The sequence below is a fragment of the Rhinolophus sinicus genome, linkage group LG03 (genome assembly GCF_036562045.2).
Source record: "Rhinolophus sinicus isolate RSC01 linkage group LG03, ASM3656204v1, whole genome shotgun sequence".
Taxonomy (NCBI): Eukaryota; Metazoa; Chordata; class Mammalia; order Chiroptera; family Rhinolophidae; genus Rhinolophus; species Rhinolophus sinicus.
This window is the reverse complement of record NC_133753.1, coordinates 27,060,284-27,077,457: the sequence shown is the minus strand read 5'-3', so window position 1 is coordinate 27,077,457 and position 17,174 is coordinate 27,060,284. Positions and strand designations below refer to the sequence as shown.

Below are 17,174 nucleotides of genomic sequence, written 5' to 3'. Positions count from 1 at the left end.
AAGGAACCTAGACCTCTCCTGTCTGAGAAGTCTGCCACCTCTGGCCTGAGACCCTGTAATTAACTCAGGTACCCTGCAAGGGGATGCCTAGTCTCCTCTAAACATACTTCTACCACCCTGTATTGGTTCTGAATGCAAATCAGAATCAAACTCAACATGTTCCAGAGGAACAAGTTCAATGTCTGAATTGAGAAAACTTCTACTCCAAAATAATGACAATATTTTACTAATTTATATTGGCAAAATTAAGGAAACAAGCCATATTAATTACTAAAAAGGATGTAGTTACATCTTTTGATATAGTTACATCTATCTGTCAAGATCTAGTTCAGAAAAGAGAAATACCTACCAGATGTAGTTACAAAGATAAAGACATATTTAATATGACAAAATTCAACAGGAATGTGTATCTGCTTAACAGCTTCAAAATATATAAACCAAATGTTGAGAGAACAAAATGGAGAAACAGAAAAATCCAAAATCTACTTTGTAGATATTAACACACTTCTGTCAGCAACTGATTGAACAATCAGACCCCAAAATAATAATAATAATAATTAGTAATGTTTATGAAATAAAAGGTTTAAGGTTAATCAAATTAACCTAGCTGACACATGTAAAATACTGTACCCAACAATTGCAGAATACTCATTAGGTTTAAACTCGCTCAGGCCTCACCCAAGTGCTGATTCCCCAGAAGGCCCCCTCTACCAGACAGCCTACAACATGCACTTGGAGAGCCACATCCCGCAGCACTTGTCTACAGCCTAAAAACCTCCTGGTTTCCAGACAACTACCAATGTTCACCTACTACACAAAGCAGCGTGCCCTCCAGGAGAATCAGCTCTTTGTCCAGAATAACTATCACGGTTATATAGAGGGGTCCCGGAGTCAATGATTGTCCTCTGTACATATTTGGGGGCCTTTCAAGGGATGTTACAGCTAAAAATTCACTTGTGAAATCTAGCCCATAAGGCCCTCTACCACATTTGAACACCAATTGCATAAGACAGACAGTTAACGAGACTTAATTCCCACCCATGTGGCTTAATGGAAGAGGAAATACATCAGAAACTGGAGTTGGAGGCAGAGAACTCAAAACTGCCACAAAGTTCCCAGAGCTGGTGGACCTACTGGCCCTTTGTACAGTTGGTCCTAGTGGTGGACGATAGTTTCAATTACTCAGAATGTCTCAAAAGCAACAGAAGAAACACATATTAAACATGACTCCATCTGTGTACAGCTAGGTCTCAACATTTCTTTAACTGGAAAAATCTTATACAATACAGAAAATGAGACATTTCATAAAAGCAAAAGACAAAGATGAGAAATTATTCAACCACTTAACATAATAAAACACCATTTTTTGTTACTTAATTAGCACTAAAAACAAGTGGTAGTAGTGAGATTCTGGAGAACTTGGTATTTTCATACCTCGCTATTAGTAACAAGTGATCCAAACCTTTTGAGAAAAACAACTTGGCAATATGGACTAGGAGCAAAAAAGTAGATTCCAGTGATTCTACCACTGGGACTCTATCCTAAGGAAATAAACGCTAAATACTGAAAAGTCATTATACACAAATGTAAACACGCGGCCTTATTTTTAAAATAATGCAAATTGGGGAAAACCTAAGTAGAACACATGAAGATTTTAAGGAAACACAATCACAGGAATTCCTCAGTCACTAAAATAAATGCTCTATAAAAATAAAAACTAAGTAAACATGGGGAAGTGCTTACAACAGACATCATAATATGTTAAAGTAAAATTATGTGAACAATTATAAACTGGTTTCTAAAATATCTATGCACAGAAAAAGAAGAGAGAAAATTCACAACACATTATAGCATTTGTAGGGTGACAGTGTAGATAAGTGAGTTTTTTTCCATTTCTTTATCCTTCAAATTGTTGGTAACTTTATTATTTTAATATTGAGGAATATACAACTAACATAAGAAAATAAGCTTAGTTACTATTTTCACATCAATCCTTTGTGTTTACAAAGAGCATCTGGAAACACCTTGGAGAGAGAAACACGGGATAGAAGGTGATGATAATTTATACAAATACCTTTATTTGGTTTTAAATGTAGCAATACAAATAAGGAGGCTGCTCCAGTCCAAGGGGAAAGGTTACAAAAGATACATGAAAACATTCCTATCTAAAGCATGAGGGTCCTTACATCCTTTCTTAAAGAACAAGTACATCCTATACAAATGAGAGGGTTTTGACAAAAATTTTGAAGTTCAAGAGCCCGGCACAGTGATGAGGTACAATAACGGACAAGGGAAGTCTTGCAAGCTTCTCTCTTGTCCAATACTCACTGAAGTCTCATCCGTTTTTCAGGTGGGCCTTTAGTGCTCACTGTCTGTTGGATGTTCTTTGTAGTCTCCTTCTCCTCAGATTTTACAGTTTCTGGTATAGGTTCTGCCTCTTTCTTTGTCTGATCCACTACACATCAAAAGAAAGTATTTTTTGGAGGGGCAGAAGGATGGAGATGAGACCAATTTAGACAACACTTAATGTGAATGGTTGAGGCGCTCAAATTCATTTAGAACTGCATATCTCAAGTTCTAAATTTAGCTGTTTCACCGGGCAGATGTATAACAACCCATTTACCCAAACAAATTCTTGATACTAGACAAAAACACAAGATTGCAATAAGATACTACACATAACCAAAATACCAAGGGAGTCAAAAAAAGAAGTATACACATTTTAAGAGATGTTATCTATTTATTACTTTTCGAAGTTGAATTATGGTAGCAATGTATATAGTATGACGTTCGCTCAAAAGATGGTGTTAATCAAATGAATGCAAGCGTCACCATGCGACAGGCAGGACAGTCAAAGAAAATGGCAGAAGCACAGTTGTTCGAGGAGCGCAAGACCATTTTGAAGTGGTATTTGAAATTCGAGAGCGTTGTGCAAGTACAACGACAATGGAGGTGTGAGTGTGTAACAGCACCTCCAACACGCCTAACCACTGCACGCATTCATGATAAGTTTCAAACACATGGTACTGTGTGAAGAAATTGGAACGGCATTCACAGCAATACAAGCGGACACTCTGTCGATGTTGCTCAAGCAGTAGTTCGCCATAATCAGAAGTGTCTGGACGCTGATGGTAACCACATGGAGCACCTCTTGTAATTGCAGAAGTCAAACGTGACTTGTATTCATTCATCTTTTGTTATTGGTATATACTGAGTATTACAATTTTAATAGTTTTTCCTTTCTTAAAATGTGTATACATATTTTTGCACCCATTATTTTCCATCCCAGTTCACTGGATAGTTCAATACCTCTTTTCAGTGATGAAACAGAAGACCTTTTTCAGCATGCTGAGATTTGAACTAAAACCAACCTGAAATCACCTTGGTTTTCCACACCTCCTCAATACCTACTCTTCCCACTCCATCTTTTAAATTCTAATATCACTACCACAAAAGCATTATCTTTGGGCAATTCAGCCATCTCAAAGGCCAGGAGTAACAAACTACAATGAATCCAGAAGGACAAAACGACCACAGCTCATCTAACATGCTATAGTTGTTACTGATTTGAACAAGCTATTTTGGTCTCATTTCAAGTTTAATAAGAGTATCAGATGAACCATACCTGGGACAGGCTTTTCTCCAGATTTTTGCTGTAATTAAAAAAAGAAAAGGGAAGGAGGAGAAGTAGAGGAAAACAAAGCAGGTTAGACAAGTTTTCTTCTTCATTTCATAATTCTTATTAAAATTACACCTTTATTCAAATTATATTATAAATGACTTCAATGAAGAGGAACCATGTACCATAAAAATTTATCATTTTCTCCTTCTTATTGACTTATTCCAGAAAAGACAAATCTAAAGCTAGAACAAGAGTCAAACATAAATAACCCTTGAGAACCTACAAAGCCCTTTGCTTCTGCACCCAGGCTACAATGATTACAAAAAGCAGCTAAGTAGAATCCAATACACACATACACACATACACAAACACACAAACACACACACACACTCGTATATATACAAACACAATGAAATATTATTCAGCCTTGAGAACAAAGACAATTCTGTCATTTACAAAAAAAAAAAAGTGGGGCCGGCCCGATGGCTCAGGCAGTTACAACTCCATGCTCTTAACTCTGAAGGCTGCCGGTTCAATTCCCACATGGGCCAGTGGGCTCTCAACCACAAGGTTACCAGTTCAATTCCTCGAGTCCCATAAGGGATGGTGGGCTCCGACCCCTGCAACTAAGATTGAATATGGCACCTTGAGCTGAGCTGCCTCCAGATGGCTCAGTTGGTTGGAGTGTGTCCTCTCAACCACAAGGTTGCCGGTTCGACTCCCGCAAGGGATGGTGGGCTGCGCCCCCTACAACTAGCAACGGCAACTGGACCTGGAGCTGAGCTGCGCCCTCCACAACTAAGATGGAAAGGACAACTTGACTTGGAAAAAAGTCCTGGACGTACACACTGTTCCCCAATAAAGTCCTGTTCCCCTTCCCCAATAAAAATCTAAAAAACAAAAAGTGAATGAACCTTGAAGGCATTATGCTAAATGAAATAAGTCAGAGAAAGACTAATACTATATCACTTAAGTGGAATCTAAAAAGGCCAAATTCATATAAACAGAAAGTAAGTTTTAGTTACCAGTGGCTGAGGGGGTGGAGGGGACAATCATGGGGAGATGTTATTCAAAGGGTACAAATTTCCAGTTATAAGATAAATAAGTTCTGGGAAGCTAATAATGTACAACATGGTGATTATAGTTAATACTATCTTACATACTTGAAAGTTGCTGAGAGTAAATCTTAAATGATCTCACTACAAAAAAAATGGTAATTATGTGACGTGATAGAGGTGTTAGCTAATGCTATGGTAGTAATCATTTTGCAATACATATCAGATCAACACATTGTATACTTTAAACTTACACTACGTTACATGCCAATTATACCTCAATAAAGCTGGAAACAAAGTTTGTCCCTAATTTTTTTTTAATGCTTTTTCAGGTAGTTTGTTGTTAGTGCATAGAAATGCAACCAATTTTTGAGTGTTGATTTTATACCCTACAACATTACTGAATTCATTGATTAATTCTAAGTTTTTTTTAGTGGAAGCTTTAGGGTTTACTATGTATACGATCATGTCATCTGCAGAGACAGTCTGATTTCTTTTCCTATTTGGATGCCTTTTATTTCTTTTTCTTGCTTAGTTTCTCTGGCTAGGACTCCCTCCAGTACTACGTTGGAAAGAAGTGTGAGGAGTTAGCATCCTTGTCGTTTTCCTGATCTTAGAGGAAAAGCTTTGTTTTTCAAAGCTGAGTATGTTAGCTGTGGGTTTGTCACATATGGACTTTATTATGTAGAGGTACATTCCTTTAATACTTAGTTTGTTGAGGATTTTTATCATAGAAGGGTGTTGGATTTTGTCAAATGTTTTTTCTGCATCTTTGAGGTGATCATGTGATTTTTATCCTTTGTTCTGATCATGTGGTGTATTGCACTGATTTACTTTAGTATACTGAACCATCCTTGCATCCGAGGGATAAATCCCACTTGATCATGGTGTATGATCCTCTTCATGCGCTGTTGGATTCGGTTTGCTACTATTTCACTAAGTATTTTTACATCTATATTCATCAGGGATATTGGACTGTAGTTTTCTTTTAGTGTCTTTGTCTTTGGTGTAATGCTGGCCTCATAAAATGAATCTGAAAGTGTTCCTTTCCCTTCAGTTTTTTGGAAGAGTTTGAGAAGAACTGGTGCTAATTCTCTTTAAACATTTGGTAGAATTCACCTGTGAAGTCATCCGGTCCTAGACTTTTACTTGTTGTGAGGTTCGTGATTACTGATTTAATCTCCGTATTCATTTCTGATCTGTTCTGATTTTCTGTTTCTTCATGACTCAGTCTTGGTAGGTTGCATGTTTCCAAGTACTTCTTATAGATTATTCACTTTGTTGGCATATTATTGTTTACAGCAGTCTTGTCTCTTATGACCCTGTTGTTTCTGTGGAATCAGTTGCAATGTCTCCTCTTTCATTTTCTAATTTTATTTATTTTAGTCTTTTCTCTTTTTTGTTAGTCTAGCTAAAGTTCTGTCAATTTTGTTTATCTTTTAAAGAACACCAACTCTTTATTTCATTGAGTTTTTTTTCTATTGTTTTTCTAGTCTCTATTTATTTTTGCTCTAATCATTAATAGGTCTTTCCTTCTGCTAACTCATGTGAAAATTAACATACTCCTGAACAACCAAGGGGTCAAAGAAGAAATCAAGAGGGAAATCAGACATTATATGGAGAGAAATGAAAACACAACATACCAAAACTTATGGGATGCAGCAAAAGCAGTACTAAGAGGGAAGCTGATAGCAATAAATGCCTATATTAAAAAGAAAGAAAGTTCTCAAATAAACTATCTAATTACACCTCAAAGAACTAGGAAAAAAGAACAAACTAAAGACTTTCTGTTTTCTGAGTATATGTTCATTAGCACTCCTTCATGTTTCTGGTTTTGCATGTTCTATTCCCATTTTTTTCTAGGTCCAGCACTGTCCAAAAGAAATATAATGAGAGCCACAAATGCAAGATATATACGTAATTTTAAATTTTCTAGTAGTCACATTCTCACAAAGAAATAGATGAATTTTATGTTTTTAACCAAATATAGCTGAAATATTATCATTTTAACATATAATCAATATTTTTAAATTATCAATATTTTAGTTTTTCTGTACTAAGTCTTTGAATCCAGTGTGGTTTTTCACACTTATATCACAACTCAATATGGACTATCCATGTTTCAAATGCTAATTAGTCACATGTACCTAACGGCTACTATCCTTGGAAGGTCTAGCTGTTCTTCCCCCAGACTCCCTAGCATATACTCTATACTCACTGAGTGAATGGTCCACCACATCTAACCTCTTACACTCTATAGTGGGTACTCATTACTCTACACACAGCTATAATTTCATTTATTCATCAGATGCTGTTTCATCTTCAAGTGCAATCATGAGATTTCTCTAAACTTGCTTTCCTATCTTGAATTCCAACTGTGTCCTGTAAAGGTCCATAAGAACTAAAACTAACCATGAGAATAACATGTTCACATATTCCATCTCATACCTACTTCAGTTCAAAAGCTCATTTAGTACAATGGCAGGTAGATTTGCGATTGCTGTTGGGACCCCTTCAAATAACATAATGGAATTCATATAACTTATTTATTATTATTCCTCCGTTTATCAGGCCAAACCCTCTACCTCAAATATTCTATTCTTTTATTACAAAAGTTTTAACTATTATGTTGTTTAAGAACTGTATCAGGCTGGAAGGGAGCACATAGCATAAGTTTCATACAGCCTAAGTTTCAGATTCTAGTTTTGTTACCGTCTAGGACACTTCCAGCAAGCAACCTTCTAAAGGAGAATATTGTCTGCCTGCAGTGCTCGTAGTTTGCAAACACTCAAAAGAGCACAGAACAGCGTTAGTTCTATTCCCTTTACCCACTTCCTCCACTAAGTCTTTGTAAACCTCTCCTCTGAGTGAGAGATCATTTTTTAATTAAAGATGAAAATCAAAATTTTAGGTCACATGTAAAATAGTTCTCAATTAAAAAAAAAATGCCAGGAAAAAATGTCAAATCAAAAGTATCATGTATGCTCTCATTACCTGCACAAATCTGGGTGGAAATTTTTGTCTGAGGTCTAGGAGTAAAGCATCCACACGCTGCCTCTGGAAAATAGAGCTTGGTTCTTCTTTCCTTTTGGTTTTAGGTTTGACTTTATCTATTAAAATATGAAGTCCCAATCAAAACATTGCCTAGTTTGGTGTTTTATATTTTACAAATCTTTGTCCAGCATGAATATACTCAAACTTCATTATTTTTAATGGCTGCTAGTTAGAAGTTAATCCCCAAAATAAATTACACACAACATATACACAGAAGTATTCTAATGCTCCCTCTTAAACGAAGTTAACATTCTAACATTTAAAAAGCTGATATGTCTTTTAAAGATACTTTAGTTTTAGTATATAAGCATGGATAGAAAACAGAATTTTAAGTCTAGAATTTTCCATAACTGAAATCACAATCCAGATTATTTTTTCTATATTTTAAGTGTATTAAATGGTCTTTTCCCATAAAACCTAATAGGTGCAAATGGAAAATGCAACTTTCACCACGTTACCATACTCAATTATGAAGACTATAATTCACTGAAAAACAGGACAGACCAAACAACAGAAGATCAAGGCAAGATTAACGATATGTTGTAATTTTCCCTGGGATGGGAGATATTGGGATACTGTCTCTAAATGAAGGGTTCCAGATAAGTTTTACTCCAAACATTTCATTAGGGTAGGGGCAAAGAGCTCTGAGAAATTTACTTAATCAATACAAACTTTCCTACACCCAATGTTGCAGCCTGCACCACTGTTAAGAATAAATACAGCTGTATCTGAGAGACCATTCCACAGGTCTGAATTCTATTTAAAGGCTATTTTTCCATCAATAATTTACTCTGAGTTGCTAATTCTCAGAGAAGGAAATACAGACTATAAATATACTGCTACAGACACATTTCTAGAAGTACTCTTATTGGTAAAATACTGTGTAAAACAAGAAGCAGATTAGCAGCTATGGAAACTAGGAAACCTAGCGTCACAACAGATGATAACATGGAAAGATCAGAAAACAGACTGGTCATCCAGAGATAAGGCTCTAAGAGCATCTCCCTTACTTTTAAGACTGGAGGGATTCAGGTTCCAAATTTCAAGATGATTCAACAGTTAGGTAAGCAAGAAATATTGTTACTCATTCCTCATCAATGATTTTCTCTGCATGCTCCAAATATGTAAAAACCTTGAATCCACTTATCAAAGATTACCACTTACCCTAACAGATTAAAATTTATATCTGCTCCTATAGGAAAGCTATTATCACATCTAGATACATGTATTGTAGCTGTGACAACATCATCATTCATCCTATGAAGAATCTTCCAAAGAAGTAAAACACATTTACAAATCATCAATAGCCATCTTCCTAAAGAAAACAGCTTCATTCTCAGAGCACCAAACAGTATTTTAGTAGGGTCTAGGTGTCTACCTACCTTGCTCTTCATGATCTTTGAAGTGCCACCAATACCCTTTGGAAGGATGATATCGACAGTATGACATAGCTTCATCAAAAGCTGACTGAATGCCATGTACTGCAGTAAGCTTGTAAGAAGAAAATGAATTCTGAATTTTTCATTCGATCAACCAAAATTTCCAAATACAGAAATATTACAATTGCAAAGACAGTAATTCCCTGCTTTTCAGAACCTGAATTTCTATATTGCTGGGGCTGTGGTATACACTTTTAACACGGAGATGGCCCAGAGTAACCAATGCTCAAAACATTCTAATACTCAATGCTTTATACCAACTTACACAAGGGAGAGGAGCTCCTGTTTGATTCTTGGAAGCAAGTAGCTCAATTAAATGTTTTCTTTAGTAGTTAAAGAATGTGAAGACACTTACCACTCTAGAGTTTATAACTGATCCCAAGTCTGGTGCCTGATAGATCACTCCAGCAATGATATAGTAATCAGCCAGTGGGACAACTAAAGCAGTGGGGGAAAACAACAAGTTTATGAATATAGCTATGTACACAAGCTACTAAATAGATTTCCATTAAAAGAACAACTAAAATTTGACATTCTTCCATATTAAAGCTTAAGGCAGGGTCTGGCATTTCCTATTTCTGTAAATAAAGTTATATTGGAAAAAAGCGACACCCATTCATTTTCGTTATTATCTAAGGTTGCTATGGCACAATTAAAATAGTTGTCCCAGGGACCATGAGGCCCACAAAGCCTAAAAAAATTACTCTCTGAACCTTCACAGAAAAAGTTGGCCAATTCTTGCCCTAGATCAGTGCTTCTCAAACTTTAATGTGTATCTGAATCACCTGAGTATCTTGTTAAAACCAGATCTTACTTATAAGAAGGGTGCATTTCTAACAAGTTCCCAAGTGATCTAATGCTGCCATCAGTCAACCACACTTCGGGGAGTAAGACCTTAGAGCAAAAGAGATTTAGGGCCCAGGGTGAAGATATCAGATGTGCTGAACTTGCCTCTGTGTCCCAGTCCTGGGTCCTAAGGAATAAAACAGCTGCTAGTGAGGCTGGTGCCATTTTGTGTAGCTTCTGTACCTTGAACCCTCTCATCATGGAAATCTTGTCCCTGGTCTTGCCTTTGTTCTGAAGTTCTCTTTTTCTCTGGGCTGAGACTCTAGATCTTTGATTTTCAAACTAAATTTAAATTCTTGACTCTGGAACTACAACTTAACAAGTCATTCTCTAGAATCAATACCAGGATGAAGGTTGTTTCTAAATGTCTTGATGAGAGTATCTATCTAATTAAGAGATGTAATGGATCGTGTCTACAAATAGGTGACTCTTTGATTCAAAATCAAATCTAAATTCTATACTCTTTTGTGTGATTTCTACAGCAAGTTTTTGTTTGGTAATATAACCCAGGTAAGAGTTTTGGTTGAATGTGGCAATGAGGACTTTCAACCCTCTATGAATTTGGTACAACTGCATCTACCATGTATTTTGCAACAGAATTACACTCAGTGGACTGAGATGAGAAGAAAGGTGACTTAGGATGCTCGAGGTTCAGTTGGAATCCCAACAACTGTGCTCACAGGAAGAGGTGGTTTCAATACAGCAAGTTGCTGTTAGAGCGTGCAGAGTTGTTCTTGGGCATGTTGAAAGACTCCTGGTGTCCAACTATGTGACTTGTGGAACTTGGCTTGTTACCTAAATGATAAAGCTATGCCTGCTGTACCAGCCTGCGTAGACAAATTATACAAATAATGATTATAGTGGAAACCTGATTTCCTTCAGAATCTGGAATTTTAGCAAGCAAAGGATGCCTACATTAGCCCTCAACAAAAATTCTGGACTCAGAGTCTCAAATGGACTTCTCTGAACAGGCATATTACCCACATGGGGCTGCATTTCACTGCTGGAGGGTGTACTTGGTGTGGCCCCTCACTTTCCGATGGAAAGTATCGGAAGCTTACACATGGATTCCTACAGATCCCACCTGAAACAGCTTTTTCCCTTATTGATCTGGCTGTGTATCCTTACAGTGTTGCCATAACAAATCTTAGACATGACTGACTATATGCTGAGCCTGCTCAGTCCTCCTAGTAAAGCACTGAGCATGTGCTTTGGGGATCCCCAAAACAGAACCCAATCCAAAAGGAGGAAGAAGAGGAGGAGGAGCAGGGGGAGGAGAACACAGCGCTCAGAAAGTAAATAAATCATGGTATTTTAAGAAAATAATGCCTGAAGTTTACCCATTTTACCTTGGGTAGGGGACTGCCGCTGTTGCTTCCGAATGATAAAAAGAATGGGCTCTTGAGCATGTAAAAGGATGTATTCCACTCCAACCATTTGACTGAAAACAGAATAGACATCCAGAGATCTATGAATGCCCTACAATTCTGTTGAACATTCATATTATTATATAAAAGTATAGCAACATTGTAAATAGGATTAAAACTGCCAGTGTTTGATATTAAAAACGGGCTGTTTAATAAAACTGACAATTTCCCAGGTAGGTGGAATAAAGATTTGGTTCTTAGACAACAAAATTCCTTTACAAAAATTCATGAACTTAAACCTGAGTATTTTCAGTCATGAAAGTACACGGAAGAGCATGTTTCCAAAAAGGCAACCAAGATACCATGAAGCTTCCTGACCAAGGCAATCTATAAATATACGTAAAAGATAAAAATATACTTGAAGATTATACATGCCTTAACCATATATGTCAACAATACATTCTACCCAACTGGAAAACAAAAATCTTATCCTTGCCCCAACACATTTTTGATCTGACAGACTGTTTAAAAGCAACAATAAGTTGTCTTAATAGTTATATTTGTCTCATAATAAAAGTTATTTAAAATACCATAGAAATTTAATTTCATGAATTCACCCTGATGTTTAGTTGACAGATAAAAAACTTTATCACACAGTTGTTTCAAAAACTTTCGTAACAGTAATAAATTCTTAATTATTTAGCATCCTACGTCTGAAGAAACTTGCTTTGCACCTGTTTGGCTAAATTTTTTTTATTTGTCAGACAAAGAAAAATCTACTATAAACCAGACTATGGTTTAAGACATTAAGTTAGATGCAGAGGAGACAATAAATATAGTTCTCTGGTTAAGGATAACAGTTGCATTGCTAAATCATTCATCAGATATACATCTAAACCCTATAGCTGTATTTTAATTGGACAGTGATATTTGAAGTTATACAGAAAAGACTTCCTAGGTAACAAGTGACTACTAATAATTCCTTTGCATGTCAAATTTGTTACAAACCCAAACAAAACTCCAATTCTTCTAAAACTCTCTGTACTTCACAACAGCTTGAAAGAACTGTTTATTGCAGAATCTCTAGCTGGAGGATATGCTACTGCCTTACAATAACTTACTTTAAGTGTTCTAATGTTAGCCTTTGCATTTTGACCACTTCATTATTACATGTCCTGTCATAAAAAGGATTACTTCTTTCTGAAAAGTAATCCAGGACACTGCCACTGTTCAAAATGGGGATCCAGGAACTGTCAACCCAAGAGATTCCCAGCAGATTATCTGTAGGAAAGAAACAAAATGATAAAGGATGAGAAAAGAGAAAAAAATCCAATCCAACAAACACTTACCATGTATCTAATGTTGTAGGCACTATGAATAGAAGGATAACATGGATACTAACCTACATCCTCTCAAAATCTAACAGAAGAGGTAAGTATACAAGAAAGCAATGACAATTCAACATGATTAAGTACTATAATAAAGGTATGAATAAATGTGTCATGCGAGCACAGTGGAGGGAGAATACGTTACCTGAGGGAACTAGAATGATTTTTCATGGGGCGAGAAAGAGGTGGGTTTTAGCCCTATATGTTAAAGAATAAATAGAGATTCACCCCCAGAAAAGGAGGGGCAAAATAATTCTAAGCAACGAGAATACATATAAAAGGTAGGAAAACATAAAAGTGTATTATATGTTTGGAGAGTAATTTGATTAGGTGGAGAAGTGAATTTGAACTTTAAAGAGTTCTTTTGAAAAATTGGATTGTACACCTTAAAGCTATGTAACTTTGCTAACAACTGTCACCCTAATAAACTTTAATTTAAAAAAAAAAAGGAAAAACTGGAAACACTGAGTTTTTATATGTTGGCAACTAGGCAATTAATTCAAAAATTTTCAAACACCACCCATGCCGAAGAAAACACATCCATAGCCACCAGTTTGAGACTTCCCAATTAGGGACAGAGAAATAAATTAGGAAGCTATTATTATAGATGAGATAATAATGATGTAAAAGTTAAGGGGCAAATGAGAAGTAGAATGAACTTAATTACAGCCATACAATTTCATACTTTAGAGAATTAAATCTTAAATTTTTCAAAATGCAAAAAGAAAACTAAAACATGGTAAATAGAGCTAGACACCTTCAATTAATGAGCTTTTATTGGTTACTGACTGCAATGACGTTTCATACACTGACTACTAAACCCCACTGGGCGCGAGTCATAAACATCAAAAAGCCTATATAATACTGGTTGAAGGAAGAAGAATCCTATATTGTAACTGCTTCTGGCATTTTTAAAGAAGTCAGGCCTAATCCAAGGTGACAAGCAGTTGTGAGCAAAATGAATTAAATGATAAAGTAATTATAGAAAGGTAAAATGTGCTGTGTGCATTATAAAATAGAGGAAACAAATGAAGTATGTTAATGACCAAATAAATAATCAGTACAAATCATTAAGACGGTTCATCATAAATGGATCATGATATAACCAACTATATAACAGGCCAGAAAATAACATTTTCAGAAAAAGATTTTCTAATGAAAAGCAACTAAGGATAATCATTATTCTCAGCTTGAACTACTACAACCCAGTTATTAGTTTTGTTTAAAGCAAATTTGTTACACATTTCTTCATTTCTTTAGGAATGATTATATAAAAGCATTTGTAGAAGGACAATTTTAGGTTTCTCACTTATAGTGGAAACTGTATCTGGTATCATAATAAGCTATGGACAATAAACTGTTATTACAGATCATTTCCCCAGAAAGAAGAGCAATCAGCAGAAATAAATAAAAGTGTAAGTACAGAGCCTACCTACCAACAATTATGGACAGTCAGTAGCTACGGGCATGAGGTGATGAGGACCTGGTGGAAGGCAATGGCAATGACAGGAAGATAAGGACCAAGCTACCAGTTATCTCTAGACCTCATCTCCTTCCCGCCTCCTCCTCTCTCACTCTGCTTCAGCCATACCCACCTCCTTGCTGTTCCTCTAACACATCTGACACACCCCCACCTTTGAGCCTTTGTAATAACTCTAACAAATCTAAGTAAAAAGTAAAACATTATGAAAGTGAAATAGATGAAAACAGCCTGATGGACTAAATGTTTCTTTTATTCAGTAGCAAGGGTGAGTGTTCCCATAGTCCAAACATAGCTCTCTAACAATCAACAAATGATGAAATTAGGTACTTGAAACTCTAATTTATAATGAAAGACGCACACATAAAAATATTATACAGAAATGCTGAAGATCACTGGACATTTTAAGTAACTATAAATGAAAATATATTTGTAATAAGTGCGCTAGACTCCACTTTGGTTAATACAGAGAAAAGAATCTCAGACACTTCCCTTTAAAAATCAAGTATATTTACAAACAAAACAACCCTATGTAGAAAGTAGGAGCCATATTACAATTAAACATCTTTTGAGGAAAGTCCTTTTTCTTTAATCTGCTGGGGTGTGTACCTACGTACAAAAATTCACATTTCCTTTAAGAAAAAGTACCACAGTTTCAAATGGAAATAACTCTACGTTGAAAGTTTCACACAAGTGTAAGAAGTTGTGTGGGAGCCACCACAACAGTAAAAGATAAAGATATTCGCAGGCACTCTCTCTCGCCAATGAATTTTTCCTGGGAACTTCCATGACACCTCCTCCCAACCTGGAGGAACCTGGTCTGTTTAGAACTACGTTCTCATGTTTCGGCTATTTTTTAATCGCCCTTTCCTTCACTCTTTGGAATCGCAGAGCACAAGTCCTAGGTTATTGGTGTTTTTTCCCCCAAAAATTCACTGGAACGGATGTCTGTACGTGAGCTGAGAAGAGACTGTATAGCTTAATGCTACACGAGATCAAGTAGCAATGAAGGGAATGCTTCCCCCCATATTTATTCACTTGACTCAACGAATATTTGCGTACCTTTACAGTTCAGCTGTGAAAGAGAAACGACACCTGCCCTCAGTAATTGCCAGGTGTTCGATGGAAAGTATTACAGACTCAAAAATAAAACGGACAGAAGAAAATCTTGGGGACTCATGCCCAGGGACGAATTAGGGCGCGATGTCAGAAATCAGGCAGCCCCCACGCCAAGTGCCAAGACATGAAAGAAATCATGTTGGTTCATTAACCCGCGCACCACTCTGCCCAAAGGCCGTTCCTTCACCAGGACACAACACCCCAATATTTGCTGTAGAAATGTATGTGTGAAACAACCCTGCAGGTTTGAGGGCTCAAAACCCAGAGATTTTTCCAATCCCTTCATTTAGACGCTCCTAAGAGACCTTGGAGGAAAAGGGGGAAACTATGCTATGCAACTTGTCGCCAGACTGAAGCCTTGGGTCGTCCACAGAAACCATTCAAAAGAGCCTGGGAGACATCACAAAAGAACCTGTACCTTGCCCCCGCGAGCTATAAAGCCCCAAACCAGACCCCAGACAGTCAGGAAACAGAGGCTAACAGCACAGATTACCTCGGATGTCTACCGCCGCCATAATTCCCAAAGCGTTCGCGGGTTCTCCTTCCGGCGCAGAGAAAACGTAACAACGTGACGACGGAAGCAGCGGGAGGCAGATCCTAGGGAAACCTGAGGAGAAATGCAGGGAGGGGTGGAGACTGCGAGTCCAGGAAAGGAGGGTTGGGAAGGGGAGGAGGCAGGGAGCGCGGGGCCGCGGCTGCGAGGTGGAGGGGGCGGGGAGGACGGGGGCGGGGCGGGGCGGTGGAGCTGGGCGGGGACAGGAGGGCGGAGGGGAGGAGCGACCGGCTGGAAGGAGACAGCGGCGCCCCCGCGCGGTGGGCAAGTGGCAAGGCGTACTACTGAAAAAAAAATTGGGAGACTGAGGGAAAAGGCTGAGCGAGTGATACGCACGCCAACCATTGAGAGATTCGAAGATTCGACCTTGATCTCCTGTGATCGTTTAAAAAAACAAATTCTGATTACGCAGACTTGGGGGTGGGAGCATCTTCAACGTTTCAAAGCTCCCTCAGGTGTATCCAATGAGCTGTTAGATTTAGGAGCTGCTGGCCATTCTCTTTTTTTTTTCCTTAAAGCCACTCAGTATGGGTCCTCTCCCTCTTACTTTCCCAAAGGAAGAGAAGAACGATCATCAATGGCTAATGACAGTTATAAAAGCAGCACCAAGAGCCGGCTTCACGCTCAGGACAGAACACTGCACCTCCTCCTCGTGGTTTCCGGTGCTCTGCACGATCACAGAAACTTCTCTAGTAACAAACTATAGAAATGATCCCTGAAAGTATAGTCTTTGGCCATTCTGTTTTTTACCCGGACTCAAGAGTGGGGATGGGACAGGACTAAGCAGAAAGAATTTGCAAGTCATTACCTTTTATATGACTTAAACCCATTAAAAGTCTAAACCCGTTAAGTAAATACATTACATGCCTCTGATGCAAAAAGTTCACGAGACAGGAGATGCTTCTGAAGTAAAATATTAACAAGATTAAAAGAAAGGGAATAACGCTGGGTCTACATAAAGACCGAGTGTCTGCATTCCAGGCAATCTGGGGTAGGTAGCAATATGTCAGAGAGGGGAATAATTCTGTGATATGGGAAAGCCATAGAAAGATTTCCCAGAAAGCCTCAGAAAGCTCGAGCTCCACTGTAGCCCCATAAAAGCACAATGATATCTGCAAGCAAGACACAGATACCTGGAAGAGAACCCCAAAATCTAAAGGAGCCCTGGATACAGGGATAAGAGGCAAGTGCCTTCATCTTCTACAAAACTTAAGTACTATGAAGGCTCCTCCAAATTTAACCACAACCGAG

The 17,174-nt window shown here is 37.6% G+C and overlaps 1 protein-coding gene and 1 non-coding gene across 2 annotated transcripts; both read right to left on the bottom strand.

The window, feature by feature from the left end:
• Positions 1-2,055: 2,055 nt before the first annotated feature.
• On the bottom strand, positions 2,056-15,977 carry MED6 (mediator complex subunit 6). Its single transcript, XM_019733344.2, has 8 exons — positions 15,864-15,977; positions 12,505-12,664; positions 11,366-11,457; positions 9,526-9,608; positions 9,114-9,222; positions 7,672-7,787; positions 3,626-3,653; positions 2,056-2,455 (listed from the first exon to the last, which is right to left on the bottom strand). The coding sequence occupies exons 1-8, from the start codon at positions 15,883-15,885 to the stop codon at positions 2,325-2,327; spliced, it is 741 nt and encodes a 246-aa protein (XP_019588903.1). The 5' UTR covers positions 15,886-15,977; the 3' UTR covers positions 2,056-2,324.
• Positions 15,978-16,440: 463 nt separating this feature from the next.
• Positions 16,441-16,654, bottom strand: LOC141570961 (small nucleolar RNA U3). The gene has a single exon (XR_012495390.1). It is a non-coding gene; the product is annotated as a small nucleolar RNA U3 (small nucleolar RNA).
• Between the last annotated feature and the right edge of the window lie 520 nt (positions 16,655-17,174).